At 37.4% G+C, this 22044-nt stretch overlaps 1 protein-coding gene across 4 annotated transcripts in view; it reads right to left on the reverse strand.

The window, feature by feature from the left end:
• Positions 1-22044, reverse strand: part of CADM1 (cell adhesion molecule 1) — a 318582-nt gene that overhangs the window by 63434 nt on the left and 233104 nt on the right. For all 4 annotated transcript variants that reach the window (XM_039887957.1, XM_039887955.1, XM_039887956.1 and 1 more), the window contains exons 2-3: positions 2058-2204; positions 341-493 (exon numbers count right to left, since the gene is read on the reverse strand). In XM_039887957.1, coding sequence (XP_039743891.1) covers positions 341-493; positions 2058-2204 — 300 coding nt within the window. The remainder of the gene's footprint in view (positions 1-340; positions 494-2057; positions 2205-22044) is intronic.

The raw sequence follows: 22044 nt of genomic DNA on the forward strand, positions 1-22044 counted from the left end.
TTTCCTGACAGAAGGGAAAAAAATTCTAGTGCTTAGAAGCAATGACATTTCACATGGTGAGTGATTCATTTGAGGGTTCTAAATTCTCTTGATCTTTGCTTCTGAAGCTTGAGACTTGAAACCCAAGAGCAGGTGGAATCTATAAAGACTGCTGATTGCCATCCCTTAGAGTGTTTGGTAAAATAAGCCATTTAAAAAATTTAGCAAGATGGGTGGTGATTCTTTCTAAAACAAGTTCGAACAGTAAAATTTACCATTAACCTTTCCCTTGCTGCTGGCAGCCATCTGAGAGTAAGCATCCCACTCTGTTCCCCAGGACAAGCCCCCGTGCATTTCTTACCCAGCACTGTGATTGTGGTGTAACTTTCCTGTGGAGGATCAGTGTAGAGCTGGCAAAAATATCTCCCTTCATCAGAAATTGAGACATTTGTCAACGACACTTTGAGTTCACTGCTAGAAAAATTCAGCAACTGAAACCTGCTGTCCTTCAAAGCTGAGAAACAAAACACAGAGTTCGTGACTGTGAGAGACAACGGACGGTCTGTTTTCCTTACCTCGGTGAGGAAAATGTCAGGTGACCAGAAAGGCTGGTAACAGAGTGCAAACTCTGATTAAGTCTTCCTGCACCTGTTGGGTAAGTACCCTTTGTACTTCCTGAATTATTTTGGGTTTCTATAATAACTGCATGTAGACAAACAACCGTGTCCAAAAGGAAATTCATACATGTGGTGCATGTGTGAGTACATTCACACACGTGTGCATGCACACACACCCTGCCGCATTTTGAAGTGCCATCAGTTTTCAGCACTTATTCCCAAATGGTTTTGGATTTTCTATTGGAGATAGGTAAAATGAAAACAGAAGGACAAGGTGGGCCATGAATTTCCTTTGGGCACTGGAAAGTCAGGGCGCAGGACCTACAGGCTTTTCAATTGTCTAAAATTCCAAGGCCTTAAAACAGTGGTTCTAAATTATAACAGAAAACCAAAATATCATTAGTAATTTCAAGTCAAAATGAAAATCATTAAGAAAACTTTATAGAAAAATAATCCAATTTAACTTGGATGCATCTTTGTATTTGATATGATTTGAGGTGGAGCTGCTACAAGTACGTGCCTGAGGGCCTGCAGAGGCCTTAAACCTTCCTGCAGTTTTCTAACTACAGTTAGCACTACAGTATGAAGCTGATTGGGCATAAAGTAGGAAATCAGAGTCACCACAAAAGTAATATATATGGACTTATTTATTTATATCAAATATTTATTTTATAAGACTTTACATTAATTTTTGCAAAAGGTAGATTATTATACAATGACAAAAAAATAACTCTAAGAATAGGAAGCTGGCTTTTCTCCTTTTACTTTCCTTCATCTTTTAAATATTCTTTAGATTTATCAACTTTCCACCGGTCATAAATATACTGAGGTAAGAAAGAGGACAAGCAGGTAAGAAGAGACATGCTCAACACCAGTTTTGGATAGGCACCAAGGTTCTCAAATAATTTTTTGAAAGACCTGATTCTTGTTCTTTGACACCCAAGCTCAGACACCCATGTGAACCATTACTATGACATACAATTAAGTTTTGATAATTGGCTTTTGTGATGTTAGATTTGGGAAGATTTTAGTACATGAACACCTCCACATACCAGAGGTGTGATGGTGACAGGAGATTTGGTTCAGTCTTTATAGGCACAGATTGCCTTGGAAACTTCAATCTTCAAACCAAACAGATTACCTTTCAGAATGCTATATTTTCCTTGCCTTACTCTATTTGAGTTGTTTGTGTCAGCTAAGTATTTGGGACTCAATTGCAATTCACCTTGAATTACTACAATCAATTTCTATTGCAAAGTAAGACTGCCTTACTTTTAAAAGGCACCATTCAAGGTTTCTATTAAGTAGGAAGATTATGATTGCATGTCTCTTCTTCCCTCTGAAGAATTAAGCACCTAACATTAAAAAAGAAAAGAAAAAGGAGGCCTTGGCAGTCTCTTTATCAAGACAACATGTAGGGAAAAAAAGTTGCCATTGAATACTATAGAGATAGAAACTTACGCCTGAAGTCCCTGAAATAAATGGTCTGCCTGTTGGGATTCAGTAGTTGAATCACAGAGTCGTCACTCTTATTGACTTGGCAGCTGATGGTTGCAACTTCTCCTTCAATAACTGTCACGTCTTTCGTAAACAAATTCTGTCCATCACCTTTAAACAAAAGGAAAAAAGGTCAGAAAGAAATTTCCATCAATTAAAATTTGGTTAATGAGATCAATTAAAATGAGAAACAAAACGTGTGTTTAGAAAATGGACACCAGTAGCAGCATTTGGTATGGCTCGCATACTTTTCTCCATAGACCACGAAATGAGTCTATTAATCCGAGATACATCTAGGGGCAAAATATGACTAAGCCTGGAATCAACGTGCTCTCAAAAGTTGTGATGCCAACATTCCAGCCTCCAGTATTTTATACTAGTTGAGTAGTGTGTTGGAGAGTTATGGAAAGGTCAGAGGCTTTTATGAGGAGCTGCAGCTGTCACAAACGGAGCAGCAGAGATACATATACTCAGCCTCAGCTCACATGCCATTTTGCTAAGCTGTATGCTCACCTCACAGAAAAGGGGCCACTTAATAGAAGTAGGTAGGACAGACCAGTAAAGAATCTTGTCTTGTCAGTGGATGTCAGCATTCCTAATGTACAGTGGTCCCCCCACCCCCTTATCCATGGGGGATATGTTCCAAGATACCTTGTGGATGCATGAAACTGATAGTACTGAATCCTACTTATACAAATACTGAACCCTATACATACATACACATACATACACACCTATACATACATACACACCTATAATAAAGTTTAATTTATAAACTGGTCACAGTAAGAGATTAAACAATAACATAATAGAACAATTACAACAAGATGCAGTTGACCCTTGAACAATGTGGGGGCTAGAGGCACCAACACCCCACCTGCCATGTAGTCGAAAGTCCAAGAATAACATTTGGCTTCCCCAAAAACTCAACTACTATAGCCTACTGTTGACCGGAACTTACCGAGCATATAATCTGTCTATTAACACATATTTTGTATGTTATATGTATTATATACTGTATTCTTACAATAAAGTTAGAGAAAAGAAAATGTTATTAAGAAAATTATGAGAGAAAATACATTTACAGTACATTTTTATTGGAAAAAACCCACATATAAGTAGACCCGCTCAGTTCAATCCTGTGTTATTCAAGGGTCAACTGTACTGTAATAAAAGCTATGTGAAAATGTTCTCCCTCTCTCTTTCTCTCAATCATAATTTTTATATTTTCCAATCCAAACCTAGTTCTGAATCTGTATAACCTCCCTCATTGCAGTAAATGGCTTGGTGTCACTCCTTTCAGGGGATCCCTTGCTGAAGTCTTTGTATATGTTCAGTGCTTTCTGGCGCAACACACTGCCGTCGATCAGAACGCGTTTTCTGTTCAAGTCTTCCACCCACAAAATTAATGCCTTTTCCATCTTAACTAAGCACTTATCATACACAGTGGCTATAACTTTTGCAGTCTGAAGTGCAACAGCAAAACTAGCATGTATTTCTTCTTCTTTCACAATTTCATGGATAGAAGATTCATTCTTATCATAGATCTTAGCAACGAGCATATGATTTTTTTCGTTTCTTATTGAGTCAAAAACTTTCACTTTTTCACTTGAAGAAATTACTTTACAACCTCTCTTTAACATATCCGAAGTGCCAGCATCACTATGCTACTCTTGTGCTGTAGGGCCATTATTAAGTAAAATAAGGGTGACTTCAACAGTCAGTCTGATAATCCAGATGGCTGCTAAGTGACTAATGGGCAGGGAGTGTATACGGATAATGTGAACACGCTGGACACAGGCATGATTCACGTCCCAGGTGGGATGGAGCAGGACGACTTGAGATTTCATCATGCTAATCAGAATCGATCACAAATGAAAAGTTATGATTTACTTCTGGATTCTTCTATTTCATATTTTCTGACTATGGCTGACTGTGGGTAACTGATGCCACAGAAAGCGAAACCATGGACAGGCAGTTCAGTTATTTATTGTGTGGGAGTGAGGACCTACCTATGACTCTTTGGAATCTCAATAAAATCCTGGAAAGGTTTACAGTTCGTTTCTTACTCTGCTCTCAGATACACCTTCTTGACTCACCCAAAGGCAATACTGAACTATGTAGATTTCCGTCTTTTAACCATTTAGAAAACCTCTTCCAGAACACATCAAAAAGTCAAGGCTTTAGATCCACTGATATAATAGGGCTTATCTCCAGATCTGGTTTGTCTGTTGCTTTTAACCTTAGTGACAATGGCCAGGGCCCCTCGTATATATCCTAATTGTTCCACAGCACAAGTAGGAGAGAAGAGTTCAATTCAAAAGCAAAAGATGAAGTAATTATCAAATGTCCAATTCCATATCTGGCATAGCAGGAGATATAGAAGAATATGACACTGCAATGTGCAGCTTCTTACTTAAGAAGCTGCAATGTGGGTGGAAACTGATATCTAATCCCCATTTATAGAACATAAGTGTAGTACCGTCAATAGGTATTAATGGTCAACCAGGAAGAGGGAGGCAGACATTACTTTTCAGCTGTATGATCTCAGGTAAATCTTTTAAAGAACTTGGGCTAGTTTCTCCTCTACAAAATGGGGATAGTAATTAAAAGCTACCTCACAGAGCTGTTGGGAGGATTAAGAAAGATAAATATATAGCATTTAGCACTGTGTCTAGCTTCTCATAAAACTGAATAAATAGTAGCCGCTATCGTCATTACCATCATCATTTCTTTAGATGTCAGATCCAAATATTTATTCAGCAACTATTATGTGTTAGGAGTAGTATGGATATAAGAATGAAAGCTCATTGTCTCTGATCTCAAGGTGCTCTCTTTGTAATTATATATCAACTCAGCATGGCTTATTCACTCCCTAAAAAACTCTGTCACATTAAGAAACAAAGGTCAAAGATAAATACTATTCTAAAAAAAAATGAGACAGCATAAATAAAGATGCAATTAGAGTCAGTGGAGGATTCCACCTGCTATCATATTTCTGCTGAAGGATCCTTTTTGGCAAGACACAGTGAGGAAATGTGAGAAGGGGTGTCTAAAATGGCTTTCAGCCAAATCCACCTAGAAATAGACTAACCTCTGTTAGAGGATTAGAAAAGAGGAAACTAGAGGGATAAGGAAGAAATTATTAGAGCCACAGATAAACAAAACTTCTTGGTGCTTGAGGAATAAACCAAAATGAAACCCAACCGTGAGATCTCTAATCCATGGAATTAACCTGGGTGTGAGAACGCGGGCCCACAGGGCTTGTAGTGAGTGAAAAGGTAAATCTGCCCTAGCTTGATGCGGCAGTGAATGCTCAGTGGGCTGAACAGTGTTACAGAATAACAACAAAGAGAGCGATCAGGAAAAAATGAAGGGATGCTTATTTTTTCCTCAGTGGATTACTGTGACAAACACAGAATTCAGAACCCAGCTGGAGGGAGCAGTTTATTCCCAGATTTGAGAAAAGAACAAGGAAAAAGGAATTCCTGCCAATCAAGCAAGCTTTTCAAGGTGGTTTTGCTGGCCTGGCAAAAGTATGTACAGAAAGGACAATACCCTTATTTCCTCAGGGTAACCCAATCTAGTAAGAAAATGAAGGAAAAATTAAACGGCACAATTCAAATGCTATAACTGTCTCGAGTCATGGGACTTGCCTTGAGGAGACCAGAATACCAAATGGGGTCTACTGGGTGGTGGGGGAGATTTCTTCTATCTAAAGGAAGTTTATCAGCAGCACAAATAAGAACCTTCTGTTTATGAAAGGAACATAGAGAAAGGCTACTAGGTGACTGGCCTTAATCCCTGCGACATAATCCATGGCCTTATAGATACTACTGTCTTGCAGCTACTGTGACTTAAAGCCAGTTGCAATTCAATTATGCTCTAATAGAAAACTCCCTATAGAAATAACTATATACTTTTAGTCTTCTCTTGGAATACTAGTATATTCTGAGTAGCATGCTATATTCATATTAAGGCTATAAAACATTTGCACAAGAGATGAGATTAGAGAGGAGTTGACTATGTTTTTGTGTTTTAAGCAATAGAGGTAATGCAACAGAATCTGAAGGTTTTTTTCCTTTGTTTTTTAAAAAGTCTAAACGTTCTTAATTATTACTTAAAAGTAAGTAACATAAGACCAGATTGGTGTAATGTATTATTATGGAATAAACCATTCAGGCAAAATTTTTGCCAGCTGCGAGTTTTTGCCCTTCCTAGGCTTTGGCACACACTGTGCTCTGCCAATCTGTGGTGGTTCATCATCATTGTTGTATTAGTTTTTTGAAATCTCTAATGCCACCCTAAAACACAGTATCTCAGAAAATGACAATTCTTAGATATGTTAACATGGTTATAATACTAATGCTAAAAAATTATAAGTGATAATGAAATATTTTGCTGAAAGATATCTAAGTGCCTTGGCTGATGGTAATGGCCCAAGGATGTCTCACTCTGTAAAAATCATTGATAAATTATATGGGTCAGCTGGACAGTAGTTATATTAAACAGAGCTCCATATTTTGTGGCTCTGTAAGATGGCTGAAATGGAATAATAATGACCTATTTATTCAAGGCAAAGGAAGTGAATTGACAGTGATGAAAATATGATATGTATGTCAGTACTCTTAACTGCCTGGAGCCTTTATGTAAAAATAATTTCTGCTCACATCCTCAAATATTTCTTCCAAACAGAAGGGTGCACTGTGACTTGATAAATTTCCCCTTGAAACAGATATCATGACAATTATTAGGTTGTTACAGAACACAATTTGATGTGTAGCAGAAGGGTACAAACGGGCAACTTTGGTTCCTTTCTTAAATAATCCATTTAAAAAATCTTTCCGATTTTCTAAAACTTAATTAGCAGATACATTGTCAAGGCAGAAATAGCACATGTTCTGGGCAAAAGCAAGCAAGTAGGTACACTATACCATGGCCATTAAAGAAGGCTGTTAACAGCAAGGTAATTTATTTTAAGGGTGGAACAATGTCTGACATGTATAGACATTTTTGACTGCTAATTGGTATATACGGGTGAGGTCTGGGAGACACAATCAGACTGGATTTTAATTTACAGCAGTGACTGTATTCCCTATGACTTTCCTATTTGCCCCACAATTTCTAAAAATAAAACTCTGGCATTGGAGAGGCCCATTCACTCACAGGAAAGTCTCCCAAAGTAAACTAGAAGTTGCTAGGGCACATTCATTATAAGGAAGAGAAAACATATTACCTTAAAAAAGATAAAATCTATTTTGATGATTAGTAAAGACCATTTCAGCCGAGTTGGTTAGGGCTGGAACGGGGGGTGGGGATGCAGTTGGCTCATAAATCTCCTATTAATTCACTCTTCAATTGGCTTTACTCATAGAGTCTTTCCTGAAACATCATTTTATCATAAACTTTATTTAAATGACATTACACAAAATACTAGCATTGACTGTAATCTATTCATTCAACAATATGGCCACCTGAAAGGGCGATAGGCCAAATCTTAAGGCAAGAAGCCCAAATGAGAAATGGCACTCTCATACACCAGAAAGTGAGAAAGGGAACATCTATCCAGTGGTAGGCACTGTGCTAGTTGCTTTGCATACTTTTCTCTCTCAAACTCGGAGTTTTCAATATCCCCACTTTATAGGCTAAGAAACTGAGACACAGAGAAATCTAAATAAGTTGCCTGATGTAATTCAGCTAAGTGGCCGAGCTGGTGTTTGAATCCAGTTCTATCAGCTTCTCCAGTCCATACAGTTTGTCCTTTTTAACCAGCCAACAACAGTATTTGTTGCCAAGGTTCCGCTGGCTCTGCCTTGGAATATTTACTTGTCTTTAAAGAAGGTTGTTTCCCTGTGAGCAACTTCTGATTTTTTTTATTTCCATAATTTATCCGGAACACAATTACATACTTCAAGATGAGAGAGGAAGTGTCCTGAATGTAAAACACCTTGTTTACTACTGCTTCCTTCTTTTAGCACTCAGCACACTTTGCCCCTAGAGAATGCCTTTATTGCCAGTGCATGGCGGGCATTTGCCAGCACCGAGAGTTCTCGCCCCCGCTGCCCAGCTGTTAATAAATAAAGCACTTCATTTACACCGGGAGAGTCTCTCCAGTCAAGTCTATAATAAAAGGGCAAGTCATAGTTAGAACAGAATTTGGTTTATACTATGGCAACTATGTAAACTCTTACTGACACTGAGGAGCACCAATGACTCTTAACTGGGAAGACAGTTTGCCCAGAGAAAGAGCAAATAAAGTCCCCTGACCTACTCCTCCAGTAGCAAAATCATATTAGGGAAACCTTTTCTTTTTCTCTATTTTTTTCCTCTGCTGTATGGAAGACTGAACCTAATATTAAATCACCACTGTCAGGTTGTCTAAATAGGCAAAAGTCAAACTAAAAATACAGATTGTCCGAAAAAAAAAAAACAACAAAAAAAATCCTCCCGGCGATCAGTGTGGTCATTAATTTAAAAAAAGCCACCATAGTTCTTGAAATTTTACACTAATTAAAGGCTTGAGATTATTAATTCTTTCTCTCTAAGAGGTATCCAAATTTAGACTTTATAAAGAGTCAAAAAACTTGCATGTTTTTGAAAACCGTATGTGAGCCCTCTGTGTCTTCGAGCTTCAAATGGCTTTTTCCCCAGTCTCATTTCTGTTGGATCCCATATCACCAACTTGAAAGAACCACCAATAAAACCATCACCAACAGAGGCATTATATAATTCCTGCTAACATGAGAGCTAGCACTAGAACTGAATACATTTCAGGAGAAGAAAAAAAAATTTAGATTCTGTTGAAACCCAGAGGGAAAAATTTTTCTAACTGCATACGTTCCCTCAAGTGAATGTAAACACAGTGTTCACTACAAATCATTAACAAAGCCATTAAGATTTGATTTCTATCTAAGCAATTATTGTCAGCATATTTTGTACATTTCCTTTAAAAGACTCAATCCTATCTTTCAATTCATTAAACTGTTCCTTGCATTTACAGAGTTTTATATCAAATCAGAAACCTATTTGAATTAATAAGAATTACAGTAAAAGTAATTTGAAAATAAATTATTTGAAGTTCAAGCCATGAAAGCTTTTGATGAAAGAATTGAGTCCCATTTAAATATTACAGTAACATTTTTAGTCATCCAATGTGCAGATGAGAGTCAGCGAGAACCAGTGTCCAAAATGAAGAGTCCATCAACTGCGGGTTAAAGTTAAGGGTGAGACCTCTTCAACATAAATACAACTCTTTATTTCAAAGAGAGGCAATACTTCAACCTTTATGAATACTTGAATATTTATTTAAAATCAAAAGCATTAAATCTGTCTGCTGTTTACAAAGCTTCTATTAGCCTTCTTGATCCTCATCCATGTTTTGCTATCCTAAGCAGTAAAGTTGAATATGCTGATTGTCTGCTCCAAGGAGTGTCTGTCTATTCAATGGTCAAAATAATGAATGTGAACCATATAGCTCACAAGCTTACAGTTAAATAAACTAAACCAACTCAACAAATAACTGAGCGGGCAAGAGTATGTGACACTGACCGAAATATTTCATTGTGCCACCTTCTTTTTCATGAAACCTTTATGGCAGGGTCCCCAACCTTTTCAGCACCAGGGACCAGTGTTCCTATGAGAATCTAACATCTAATGCTCTTAGGTGGAGCTGAGGGGGTGATGCTAGTGCTGGGGAGCAGCTGCAAATACAGATCAAGCTTCATTGGCTTGCCTGCTGATCACCTCCTGCTGTGTGGGCCCCTGTTTCTAACGGGCCATTGACAGGTACCGGTCCACAGCCCGGGGGCTGGGGACCCCTGCTTTATGGAACCCAGAGAGAAGATACATCAAAAATCACATGGCAAGTGTGAGGCACAGTCAAGAGTAGAGGCCACATCTCCTAATGGGTCACCAAGGTATTTCTATTCTTGGCTATTTCTAAATAACATTTACTGATTTGTTTCTAATTAAAAAGGCACTATATTCTTGACCTGTGTGTGTGTGTGTTTTAAAGCTTTGTTTCACAAGTAATATTTGTAACACTGTATCCTATGAAATGGAGATGGTCAAGATCTCATAAATCTCTTGTGATATGACTACTGTTCTGTCATTTGAGCTTAGGGAAGAAAAAAATATTGAATTTAATCTAATCTCCTCTTATAATCGGTAAAAGGTGAGGCAAATTTTTGAATGGCAAGTTAAAGAGTAATCTTCCTCAGTGCTGGTTTTTTCTTCAATTAAAATTGTTGATTTCCCCTGAATACAAAACAAAAAATATCATTTGATACAACATTAAGCTATTCATGAATATTCTGTATACACATTCTTGTTTAGTTGACTAATGGCAAATTAACGTTCTCTATTTTAGTTTAAACACATACTATAGGTATGTTTGATTAGCACTGAATTCCAAAAGCTGATTACTATGCATGCTTTGATTATGTAATTACATAATAGAGTATAATGGCTCCTTTGGAGTCATTATGATCTATATGGCAAATATGTTTCAGTTTTGCTATAGTTTAAATACACGTTGAGATGACAGCTCATAACAAGGCTCCACTTTTCAGTCTTATCAGCTAAATGGGCATTTTCCCATTCATCCTAACATCTTCTTGACACCAATTAAGGCCTATTGTGTCAAGATGCACATGCTTTTGAGAAATTCCCTTTGTTTTCTTGGCATTCAAAAAAGGACATTAATTTTAAAAGCTGTATTAAGCAAAAGGCCTGGTTTAAACAAAAAAAGCTGAAATTCCATCCTTCATCCACCCTTTGAAAGGTCTGCAGGGAATCACATCTAGTTCATTAATCACTGTTCAGACAACCACAAGGGGGTTAAAGATGGAATTTCACCTTTAACTCCAAAATACACATGAAGGGGGAACAGCCAAGAATACTGATGTTTACAGTGGTGGCTTGCCACTATGCACTCAGTTCAGAGTCTGTCTAAACATCAACCACATCAACTTTACAAAGATCCATTTCTGCAAATCTCATGTCTTGCGACATTCCTTATATTTGGAAGCTGCTTTTGAAAGAGATAGTTAAGAAATAGCACAGCCAGATTTCACCTTCACGTAGTTCTTGATGGATCTAAGGCTAATGAAACTTACTTAGTGAATAGAGTTTTGTTAATTCTACTGTCAAGTTATAAACTGGAAAGTAGTCAAGTTTAAAAACATGACAAAGGTTATTATAAAGAATTATGTAAAGTTTCTCTTGTTCCCCTGAAATCCTTTTATACTATTTCATTTACAAGAAGAGTTATTTCTCCTTTTCTCTCAAGAGAATGAATGATCTCTTATACCATGCAAAGCCAAAGGTGACCTGAATCTTAACTTTAAAATAAGCATCAAGCTGTTTTTAACTTTGTGTCTATTGTTTTTCAACATTAAGACTGAAGAACTGAGGTCAAGCACGGTCCAACTTGTATTTACATATAGGATGAGTATCTCTTTTGTGAAAAGAAACATTGATTAGACCTGTGAAAGTTCTTTTCAAGGAAGACTGTGACAAAACTTGCTATAGCATCTGTGCTTATGCTATTTCAATTTTAAACTCACATTAGCTTTTCCTTTTAAAAGAGTCTGAGCTCAATGGACTTTTTAATCACAGCCCACAGCACTAAAGGGGCAAAGCAATTATGACGCTTAAGCTGCCTGATCCCATAAAATTTAGAGGTGCAATTCCCTCTGGAGGATGTTTGTGGGGAGTGATACCCATCCACTAATCATAAGATCGGAATTAGCTTTTCCATTAAAATTCACTTATCAAAGAAGCAAAGGGCAATAAAAGAAACTAATATAAAAATAAACCATAAAAGATAATAATAATCATGGAATCCTTTTGCTCTTCACACTGAAAGGTGAAAATCTCAGACTTTATTCTCCACTCACTCCTTTTCATAGCTGGACAGGTTTCATGGCCTTTTTGTTCATCAAAATGATAGCATCTTTTTTTGGAGAAAAGATAGCCTAACCTTGAAGAAAAACTCCCTCCAGTGGACAGGTTTTGTGAGAATTAAAAGAGAGAGGAAAAATAGAGCCTCCAAAGTAGAAAAGTCACTGTTTTATTTGCTTGTGAGATGGCGCTGAAATCACCTTGCGGAAGAGTCATTTTAAGCCTGTTAAATCTGCTTAGAGATTCTTAGGAGAAAAGGGGCTCTTAAAAAATATTAATTAAGAAAGAACCACAGTCAGTCGCCTTGGACTTTGGAGAACAATTTGAAGACAGAGGCTTCTTATAAAACCAATTATGTTGGCAAAGAAAGTAGTTTCTTCTCAATGGTTTGATTCTGTGATGCTTATTCATGGCACAGGAAGAATAGAACAATTTTAGATTGAGCTGCTTCAGTAGCAATTCAAAGCTGGGTGGTGGTTCCAGCATTTCAAAATATATTGATTCTTTTAGACAAAATGTGCTGAAGGCCAACTGCTGATCTTCTGTATCAGCTACTTTGCTAATGAACTGATAATATGATACTATGCTCTCTGGGATATATTAAATGACAACTTTGCAGAGTGAAAACTAGTTGTACAAATTTCTGCTGTGTGAGCATGGACTCCCTGGGAAGACAGTCATATTCTGAAAGAGATGAATTGTGTAGCTAGATGCTGGAATCTAACAAATCTCAGACTTGACTCACACCATCCAGTGTGGTCATGGGTCCCAGTTAGCTTAAGCCTGAGATAATGGGAATCCACAATTTTAATTTACATATCAAGCTATCTACATTTCCCAAATCGAAGCTATTAATAACTAAAACAAAAGTTTACATGCCTAAAACTCAAAAAAAAAAAAAAAAAGAAAAAGAAAAATATTTAAAAATCACAAAGGAAGATACAAATATTAGGTTCTATTATTCCTATAAGGACTTAAGGAAACTTGGATTTTTCTCTTACCCCAAATCATTTAGTATATACACTGCTGCTGCCTCTGGTGAGCTCTCACTCTGTAAGAAAATATAATGTTGCCTTTTTCTAACTAAATGAAAAGAAGAATTTAGGATTTCAACTCTGGAGATGGCCATCTGACTCTACTGTGGTCACTATCACTTAAATACTTTTCGATATCCCTCACTCACAGCATATTACAGACGCAGATTGTTTACAATACTTGCTGTTACTAACGGCTCCTCTACATTTTTTTTTAAATTGAATTTCCTTACAACCCCAACTTTAAGTCTTAATGAATATGGCATGTCTATATACCCCATTTTTTAAACCCTGCTTTTAAACACTCAATTTAATATCATTTTCCCTTTGATAAGAGGTATTATGATTAAACTTGGGTCACTTTTTGTTTTGACTCACTAAAAGCTGATTTTTTTTCCTTTTGCACTGCCTCCAGGGTGTTAAAAGACTAACGCTATAGGATATTTAAAATCACAAGGCTATAACATGTAATAATAATTATTACACACAAGGAAGAAATGGAAGCGACAGCTTTTTACCACATCTGGAAGCAAGAGAAACAAATTCTTTCTTTTCCAAAGTATTTATTATTATTTTAGTTTTTTTACTATCAAAAAAATTCTGTTTCTGAGGGGAACATTATTTTAATCATCTGCATAACAATTGCTAACGTATTTTCAAAATGTTTTCTCTGTGCCAGGAGCTATGCTTCGTTTTTTTAGGTTATCTTATTTAATCCTCACAGCAATATTTTACCAGAATACCCATTACATAGTTGAGGAAACTGAGATTTATTATACTATATTATACTATATGTTATTATACTATATTATACTGCAATAATATATTATACTATATTATACTATGTATTGTATACTATGTGTAGTATACAATTATATCAATGAGGCTTTATAATGCTAAAAGAATGAAGGAGAACTAATAGAAGAATCTACTATATCTCATTATATGATTTAGGAATAAAACTTAAGTAATACTCTCGGCATATAAAAATATTTGAAGCCTACCAGCAACAGGATGTTCGATATGCATCACCGCTAAAACTAGCTCTATAACCATAGTCTAAATACTGGCTGGGCCTTTAGTATTCAGAGAAAAGATGTCTATTCTGCAGAATGATCTGGACTCAAAAGGCTGCTCAACTCCAACTTCAGGCATTTACAGTATCTGCTTCAAGGGCATTCATTAGTATTGACAATCTATGTCACTGAAATTTGGCTGTAACAGCAGTCTCTCTCTGCCTCTCCTCGTTCACTTTCCTGCCAACAAGAGCCATTGAAAACCTTCCAAATTTAAAGCTTAGAGCCGATAGGACAAGCAAGTAAGGATATCAGTTGGAACATATCAGATATGGACTCAGAGTGAATGTCAGCTTCAACTATACAGACATTACTATACAGAAACAGAAAATGGGGAAATGAGAGGGGAGATATTTCATATTCTTATGCTAGAGAGTATTCCAAGTATGTGTAATATGGTTTGTTCAAGAAACAGCTGTAAATCCATGATAATCATCATGCTGAATAATGCTGCAACATTCAACTTACTTACATCTCCTACCAGGAAGGCAAGTAGCTTTGGACTATTATATGAAATGACAATTTCTTAGCTGGAAAATTGGGTTCTGTGACTAAGGCCCTTATTTGGTAAGTTATTCCCTCTATCATCCGTCAGTCATAAAGCAAGTGGTAGTTTTTTAACCTCTGGCTCTTGAGTTGCTGGCCCCAGCTGAGTCTGGGAAGAAGCACACGAGTTAGAAAGCTCTTTTTAAGCCAGAGTTTGATGAAGGGATTGCCTGTGGAGAGTGGCCAAAGGAGATTCCAGATTTTACTTTCATGATTGCCAGGTGTCCAGTACAAAGCCTGTCATGTCAGTCAGGTATGCACCATAACTATACAAATTTGTGCCACTATAAAAATAACTTGATTAGGATTGTCTGAGTGTGGGTCGCTCATGAATTATCATTAAAGTTAGAGATCTGTCATAAGGACATTATTTGGTGCCTTATTTTTCACTTGCAAGAGGGTATTTAAGGAGGAATGAGAACATCAGACTTGGAGAACAGGAATTTGTGCCACAGTTCTGAGCTTACCGGTGGTAAAACTAGGAAAACTGAAAACCTGAATCTGTTTTTATATTTTGAAAAGGGTAAATGGCATCTCTTCTTTGGGGTTTATTATGAGACTCAAGTGAGGAAATGTGTGCGACAGTATTTTTTAAGCTCCAAAAATGCTAAAAACAGGATATAACCTTCTCTTCCTCCAGCTTCTTCATCAGCATCATCACTATCTCCAAACAGCCTCTTTCCTATTACTAGGATCTTATCTTCCATAATCTGATGGAATTTTTTTCCATTTCAGAGCTTTCGCTATTATTCTTTTTATTCCAAGGCTAACTAAAATGCACAGAGTAAATTAAATCATCTTCATTGCTCATGTTAAATTGTAAACTAAAACCACTGTAAGTATGAAAAGTATAAGGCGAATAGCAGATATAGGCAGGGGACTGGTCATTTGAAATTAGGTTCAATCTATAGCATTAAAAACATGACTTATTTTTTATATATAGGCCCTCCTTTATATATAGGACTGTAATTAATTCCAAGAACAAGCTGCATGTTCTAAGGATGTGAAGGGTCACCAGTGTTAGGTTAATAACGTAATACCTCGCCCTCACTGGAAAACTGCAACAGTCAACACCTCAGATACCTAGCTAGCATCTGGAGGGAATGTGACATTTCACAAAAGTGAGCTTCCCATATGACTGAATCTTTCTCTAAAGACTAAAATTAAAATAAAATGAAACAAAATAATTTCCACAAAGCTTGTTGACTTCCCTATTTTGTCCTATACTCCCATACTGGGAGGATTCCAGGAGTTAAGAAAATATGTAGGAATGTTTGGTCCTTCTCTAAACGATCTCAGCCTTGTTAGGCTCGTATGTGTCTCCTGTTGCTTCCCTCCAATGCTGGCCATCACTTTTCACAGAAAATCCCCTCCTTTATTATTAAGTGTAAGAGCTTTGAGAAAGCTACTGGGGTGGATGTTTTTCCAGTTTACTAGTGTGTTCCTGGATGTGTCTAGGATGTTTAAAGTCTCTAGAAACCTAACCTTCACCAAGTAATATGTTCCTGTGGCATGAAGAGGTATAATTTTCCTCCTTCATGAGACAATGGACGAAGGAAAAGTAAGTGCACAGACAAAATATAATTAATACGATTTCGTTTAGTTTGACAATTATACTTTGACACTAATAGATATTCTTAGGTAAAAATCTACGTTTGAATGCAGGAAGCAAATCAATAAGAAATTGGTGACTGACATTAGTTTGTTACTGACATTAACTTCTTATGTTGTTATTAACGGTTCAGACCCTCTATTACTAATCTATTTATAAAAGCAGGAAAACTGCCCTTGGTGGAATTCCTACTCATTTTGCAGAGTCCGGCTCAAAGTCATTCACTTTATGAAGCTCTCACAACTCCCCAGGTTTTTAGGTTTCTGGCTCACAGTGTGTTTACTTGTTTTAGTCTCGGCACTCATTACACGGAGAGTTGTACGATCATTCGTTTATAGGGTTGTTTCCTTCTCTTGATTTTGATCTGGGTTCAAATGCTGGCACTGCCAGTTATTAGCTAGATCTTGGAAAAGTTACTTAAGCTAAGCATCAGGTTTCTCACATGTAAAATAGGTATAAAAATATCTCTCTCACTAGGATATGTTGCAAACCAAATGGGATAATCAGTGTATCCATACTGCATGAGAGCTGGCACATAGGTTGTGTGTCCCCAAAATACTCATTAATATTATTATAATTATTTTTGCTCCCTGAGAACTGTCTCCTTCTTCATCTTTTATTCTCAAAGCATAGTACAGTGTCAGCTTATAAAGCAAGTGTTAATAGATGCTTATTGAATAAAGTTTCTAAATAAAGGGCTGTTTTAAGACCTTAATAGGCCCCAGGCACTCTCGTTTTTGGAGATAACAAGTCTATTAACATCAAAACATATTAAGTTGTATCCCTATCCCACATTAAATATAATTTTGAATTTAAAATTTCAAAGGATTTTTATAATTTTGCTTTTGAAATTATTAATTCCAATTGTATATTTTATTATAAAGCCAATACATTTTCTCTCCCATGGCTCATTTTCACAGGGCTCTTGAAAAGAAAAAGGCTCTAGTATTGTGCCTATAGTGCTCAATGGAGAAAACAGCCCTGCTTCAAGAGGTTCCTGAGGTTGCGAGGGAGACAGACATATGTACACACAATGACAACACAACGTGGTAAGACTTAGAAGTCACTAATCTGCTGTGGGAACCTGGAAGAGGGACAACTCAGTCAGGATAGGGGTGCAGATTCTAGAGGGGGGAAGAGGAGGCATTTGAAAAAAGAATCACGGCATGTTTAGAACAAGGAAAGAGCATAACATGCTCTGAAGAGTGACAGAAAGGTACGCTTTCTGGAAAGGTCACAAGGTCCAGATATTGAAGGACACTGTATGCCAGGCTAGGGAATTTGTGCTTTATCTTGTAATTAATAGGGAGCCATTAAGTGATTTTAATCCAGGGAGTGATATGATCATACTTGTGTTTTGAAAGATAATGTTTATGTGGAGAGGGAGGGAAGACTGGAAATAGGAAAAAGGCTGGAGCCAAGAAGATCAGTTAAGAGACTTCTGCCACAGAGTAATCACGGCTGATAAGAGCCAGGTAAGGGAACATGGAGAGGAGAAAGCAGAGCTTATGTTGGGAGGAATGAGCGAGGAGTTGAGAACACTTCGAGGTTAGGAATATGGGCTTTGGCATCCGTTGGTTTTTCAGTTCTATAAAGGAGGCCTAATGTGTTCCTTAGATGTCTCTACTAAACTGCTAATGTTTAGTGGCCTTCTAAGACCAGCGGAGAACTACCTTTAAAAAAAGAGTTAGAAGGCACGTTGCACACACATTCTCATCACTTCTGTTGTTCACTACTGAGATGGATTTCTGTAGTACTCACTTGTACCAAAAATAGAATTAGGAAACCTGATGTCTCACCCACCACTACCCCCACTAGAGCCTTGCTATTTTGAGTCGGCAACCAGCAGTTTTGAAAATCCCTGGGAGAGTATTAAGAATGCAGAATGTTAGAGTCACATCAGACCTACTGAGTCAGAATCTGGATTTTAACAAGAGACTCAGATCATTCATATGCACATTACAGTTTGTGGAGCTCTGGCCTAGAGTACAGTAATTCTAAAAGCTTCTTCAAACATAAACATGAGACTGATGGCTTAACCTAGGAAGATATTAGCAAGAGGTATATTTCTAGACTACTTGTTTTAGGGAAAATGGTGAACCAGTGAGTCTCGTGAGAAAGATCACGAATCCCTAAGGCCAAGTGAGGTCGGTCTCCGGGGAGAAATGTGGCTTCGGCAACTTCTTGTTTAAAAAGAGATTTTTAAAAATTCAAGTTTGCATGAAGACAAATTGATACAGGTCATTCATAAAGTTAATAGGAATTAGAATCCAGCATTCTTCCTCAAGTTTCATAGAACCATTACATAAATGAAATACTGTCTCCCAAAGCAGCTAGCTGACTGCGACCAAAGCATTAGATTACTCTGCATTCAGCTGCAAAAATGACTACTCTAGCCAAGGCTCTCACACTTACTGAATTTGTCAGTTCATACGCTGTACCCTGGTTAATTTTTGCTTCTCTGGTTTTACCATTGCTACATGTTTTGTGCTCATGTGCACTGAGCCAGTGAAGAAAAAAGAACAAATAGGGAAATGAAGCAAGTGGTCCAAAATGAAAGGGGAAAAGAGGCTGCTGAGGTGTTATGAAAGTGATGAAATTCAACTATATGATTTGAAGGGAAGAGAAAATAAAAACTGTACTACCCATTACAGCAGGCCTTTTCACTCTGTCCAGTAGATAAAATTTGCTGCAAAAATATAGGTAATGACATAAACAGTAGTTTAAGAGAAATAATAAGAGTCTTAAGCTGGAGGCAAAAAGAAGCAAGCATGGAAAGAGCCTCCTACAATGCTCAGAGGAAGAAAAGGTAAACAACAGTTTCTCTTTTACATGGCCTCTTAATGCACATCCATGGATCAGCCTGGACCGCAGGCCTTGTTTTCGGCTGCTGGATGGAGTGAATGTGCCTTGCTATTCAGATGTGGGCTAACAGCATACTTAGCAGCCGCTCACAGGAGGAAATAACACTTACCTTGAAAGCAAAGAAGCAAAGGTTTCACCTAAGAGTAACAACCTCAGCCTGGAGAAGTTCTTGCCTATCTCTGAAACTTTATATACCTAGAATTTCAATCCCTGTATCGGCTTCCCAATAAACTTTAATAATAATATTATTATTATTATTATTATTATTATTATTATTATTTTGGTGGGGGGAAAAGGGGGTGGAGCAGCAAAATGGTCGATGCCATGTTCTAGTTTCTGTTTTTCCTGTTCCTTAACATATGGCGATTGCAATTGGTTCGCACTTCATTTCTCTGACAAATGTGTTCTCGTATGAAAGCTTTCCGTATTTTTACCACTGGTGCGCCCAGATGCTTTTACTGCAGCGGGAGCAGATCTCTGAATGGTTTTCTGCTGGGTTACTGAAGTGCAGTTTCAGAGAGAATAATGTTCTGAATTTTGGTCTCTTAAAAAAGTCGTTAGGTTTATGGGCAGTCATGCTTGTCACATTTAGAGTGTGAATTACGTACTTCATGGAAACACAGTTAAACCCCCACAGTTGTGCACAGCCATAATTTCTGTAGAAAAAAGACCAACAATCGGGGGACTTTATTACTACTACTTTTCATGTATAAGATGCCAAAACCAAACCGACCCTCTCAACATTACAAGGTAGTTTTTCTTTTTAAAAGTTTTAATTTTTTTTTTTTTTTTTTTTTAAGTAAAGAGAAAGAAAAAAGAAAACCCCTAATGGGCTGCTTGCTGTTCTATTCACATTTTAGATTTGTCAATTTTTGAGTGACTGCCAACACCAGGGACTCTTTGTAGCACCTTGTACTTGGGATATAATAAAAACATGAAATGATTAAAAATACTGTGAGTGTAACTGCAGAAGAGAATATATATCCTGGGCCCTAAGGAAGGCCGTTTCTTTGCAGAATCAGACAGACTCCATTTATGTTATTAAATTGTAGCACTATTCACTGTCCAGGCTGGAAGCTTCCCCACATCTCAAAAGCACTACTATGTTCCAAGCAAACATTAGAACATTAACCTTTAGAATGCTGGTATCCTCTAGCCTGGTAAGTTAGAAGAGCAGGAATTACAAATCCAGAATTATGACATTGTTTATCTGCCACAATGTTCATCTGTCATGTTTCATTTTACCACTAATTCACCTATGAATCAAAAAAAGTATGAGAGTATGAAGATTGTAGAGGTCGAAAGCAGAATAAATTATTAGTATAACTGGTAAGACTAAATAATATTAATAATAACACCAATGAAATGTTTTTTTGAACACCGGCTCTATGCCAGGCACTGTGTTGGTAGTTTTGTACACATCTGTGTTTCTCAGCTTTTTTTTTGGCATGCATCAGAATTACCTGGAGGGTTTGTTTGCTGGGCTCTAGTTTTTAATTGGGCAGGTCTGGGGTGGGACCCAAGCATTTGCATTTCTAGTAAGTTGCCAGGTGATGCTGCTATTGCTGAACCAGGGACCACACTCTGAGAACTGGAATACATAATCTTACTGAATCCTTCACCGTGTCTATTTTACAGATGAGGAAACCAACGTTTAACAGGGGCTCTACCACTTCATAGCTATATAAACCTGGGCAAGATTCTTAACTTCTCTGGGTCTCTATAAGGGTGACCATTCCCATTAGGCCTTTTGTCATGGCCAAATCTCATCCCTTCCATCTAAATGTCCCCCTGACTTTATCCGAATGTTAATCCATGTCCCTTTTCTACTACCCATTACTAGTACCATATCAGCTCAGATTTATGATCTGCCAGCAGTGTTGTGATTAGATGTCATCCCTGTCTTTCTATTACTCCGATATTGATAGATAAAATTCTGTGGTGATGCATCACCTGCCCTTTCAAAGGTTACTGCCAGCAGATGCTAGGAATCAATACAGTTCTTATCTGTCACAAACCACAAGAAAGCATGGTAAACAAGGCTCAATGAAAGGCCTGTGAACAGGTCAAAGAGAGAACTCCGAGATGCCCTGTGCCACCAGTTTTGTTCACCAACCTACTCTAGAACTCGACTTTGGAGCTCGACTATCTGTTTCAGATTTGGGCTACATAATACAGTGGTTCTCAGAACTAGGCCCTGGGTCCAAAACCATCTCTGGGACCCTTGTCATGAGAGTGGAGGCCAAGAGTCTAAAACTCTACTTTTATTGTAACATGTTACCAAGATCACTAACATATTTGAATTCTTTGGAGGCAAAGGCTAAATAAATCTAAGGGGATAAGGTAGGTTCACTTAAACGTTTCGTTTTCTCCATCTTTCTCTCAATAGGTAGAGTCTCAGTTTTGGGGGAAATAAAGCACAGTCTTTCTAATGTGTTAGGTGTTTATAGCTCAATACATTATGAAAACCAAATGGTGGTTATGCTCTAGATTCCCTAGAAAGCTGTTTTTTTTTTTTTTTTTAAGTTTTGGGGTAACATTGGTTAATACAATTATATAATTTTCAGATGTACATTTTAATTTAACATCTGTATACTCTATCGTGGCTTACTCACCCAAAGTCCAATTCCTCCAACTACCTGTATTTGATCCCTTACTCACTTCACCCCAACTCCTTTATTTGACCCCCTTTACCCCATCTCCTCCTCCTCCTTCCCTAGAAAGTTTTTAAAAAAAAAAAAAAAAGAGTACGCAAGTCAACTTTCTAATTTGATTTTTTTTTCCTCAAGGGAAGAGTTGCTTTATTTACAGAAAAAGGCAGTCCTAGGGTCCCCACATACCTGTTAGAAATCTGCCCCTTTAAATCTGAGTACAGCCCAAGTGGAGCTAAAGGAATGGTCCTTCCAAACACTACA

The sequence above is a fragment of the Pteropus medius genome, unplaced genomic scaffold (assembly GCF_902729225.1).
Source record: "Pteropus medius unplaced genomic scaffold, Ma_sr-lr_union100, whole genome shotgun sequence".
Lineage (NCBI taxonomy): Eukaryota > Metazoa > Chordata > Mammalia > Chiroptera > Pteropodidae > Pteropus > Pteropus medius.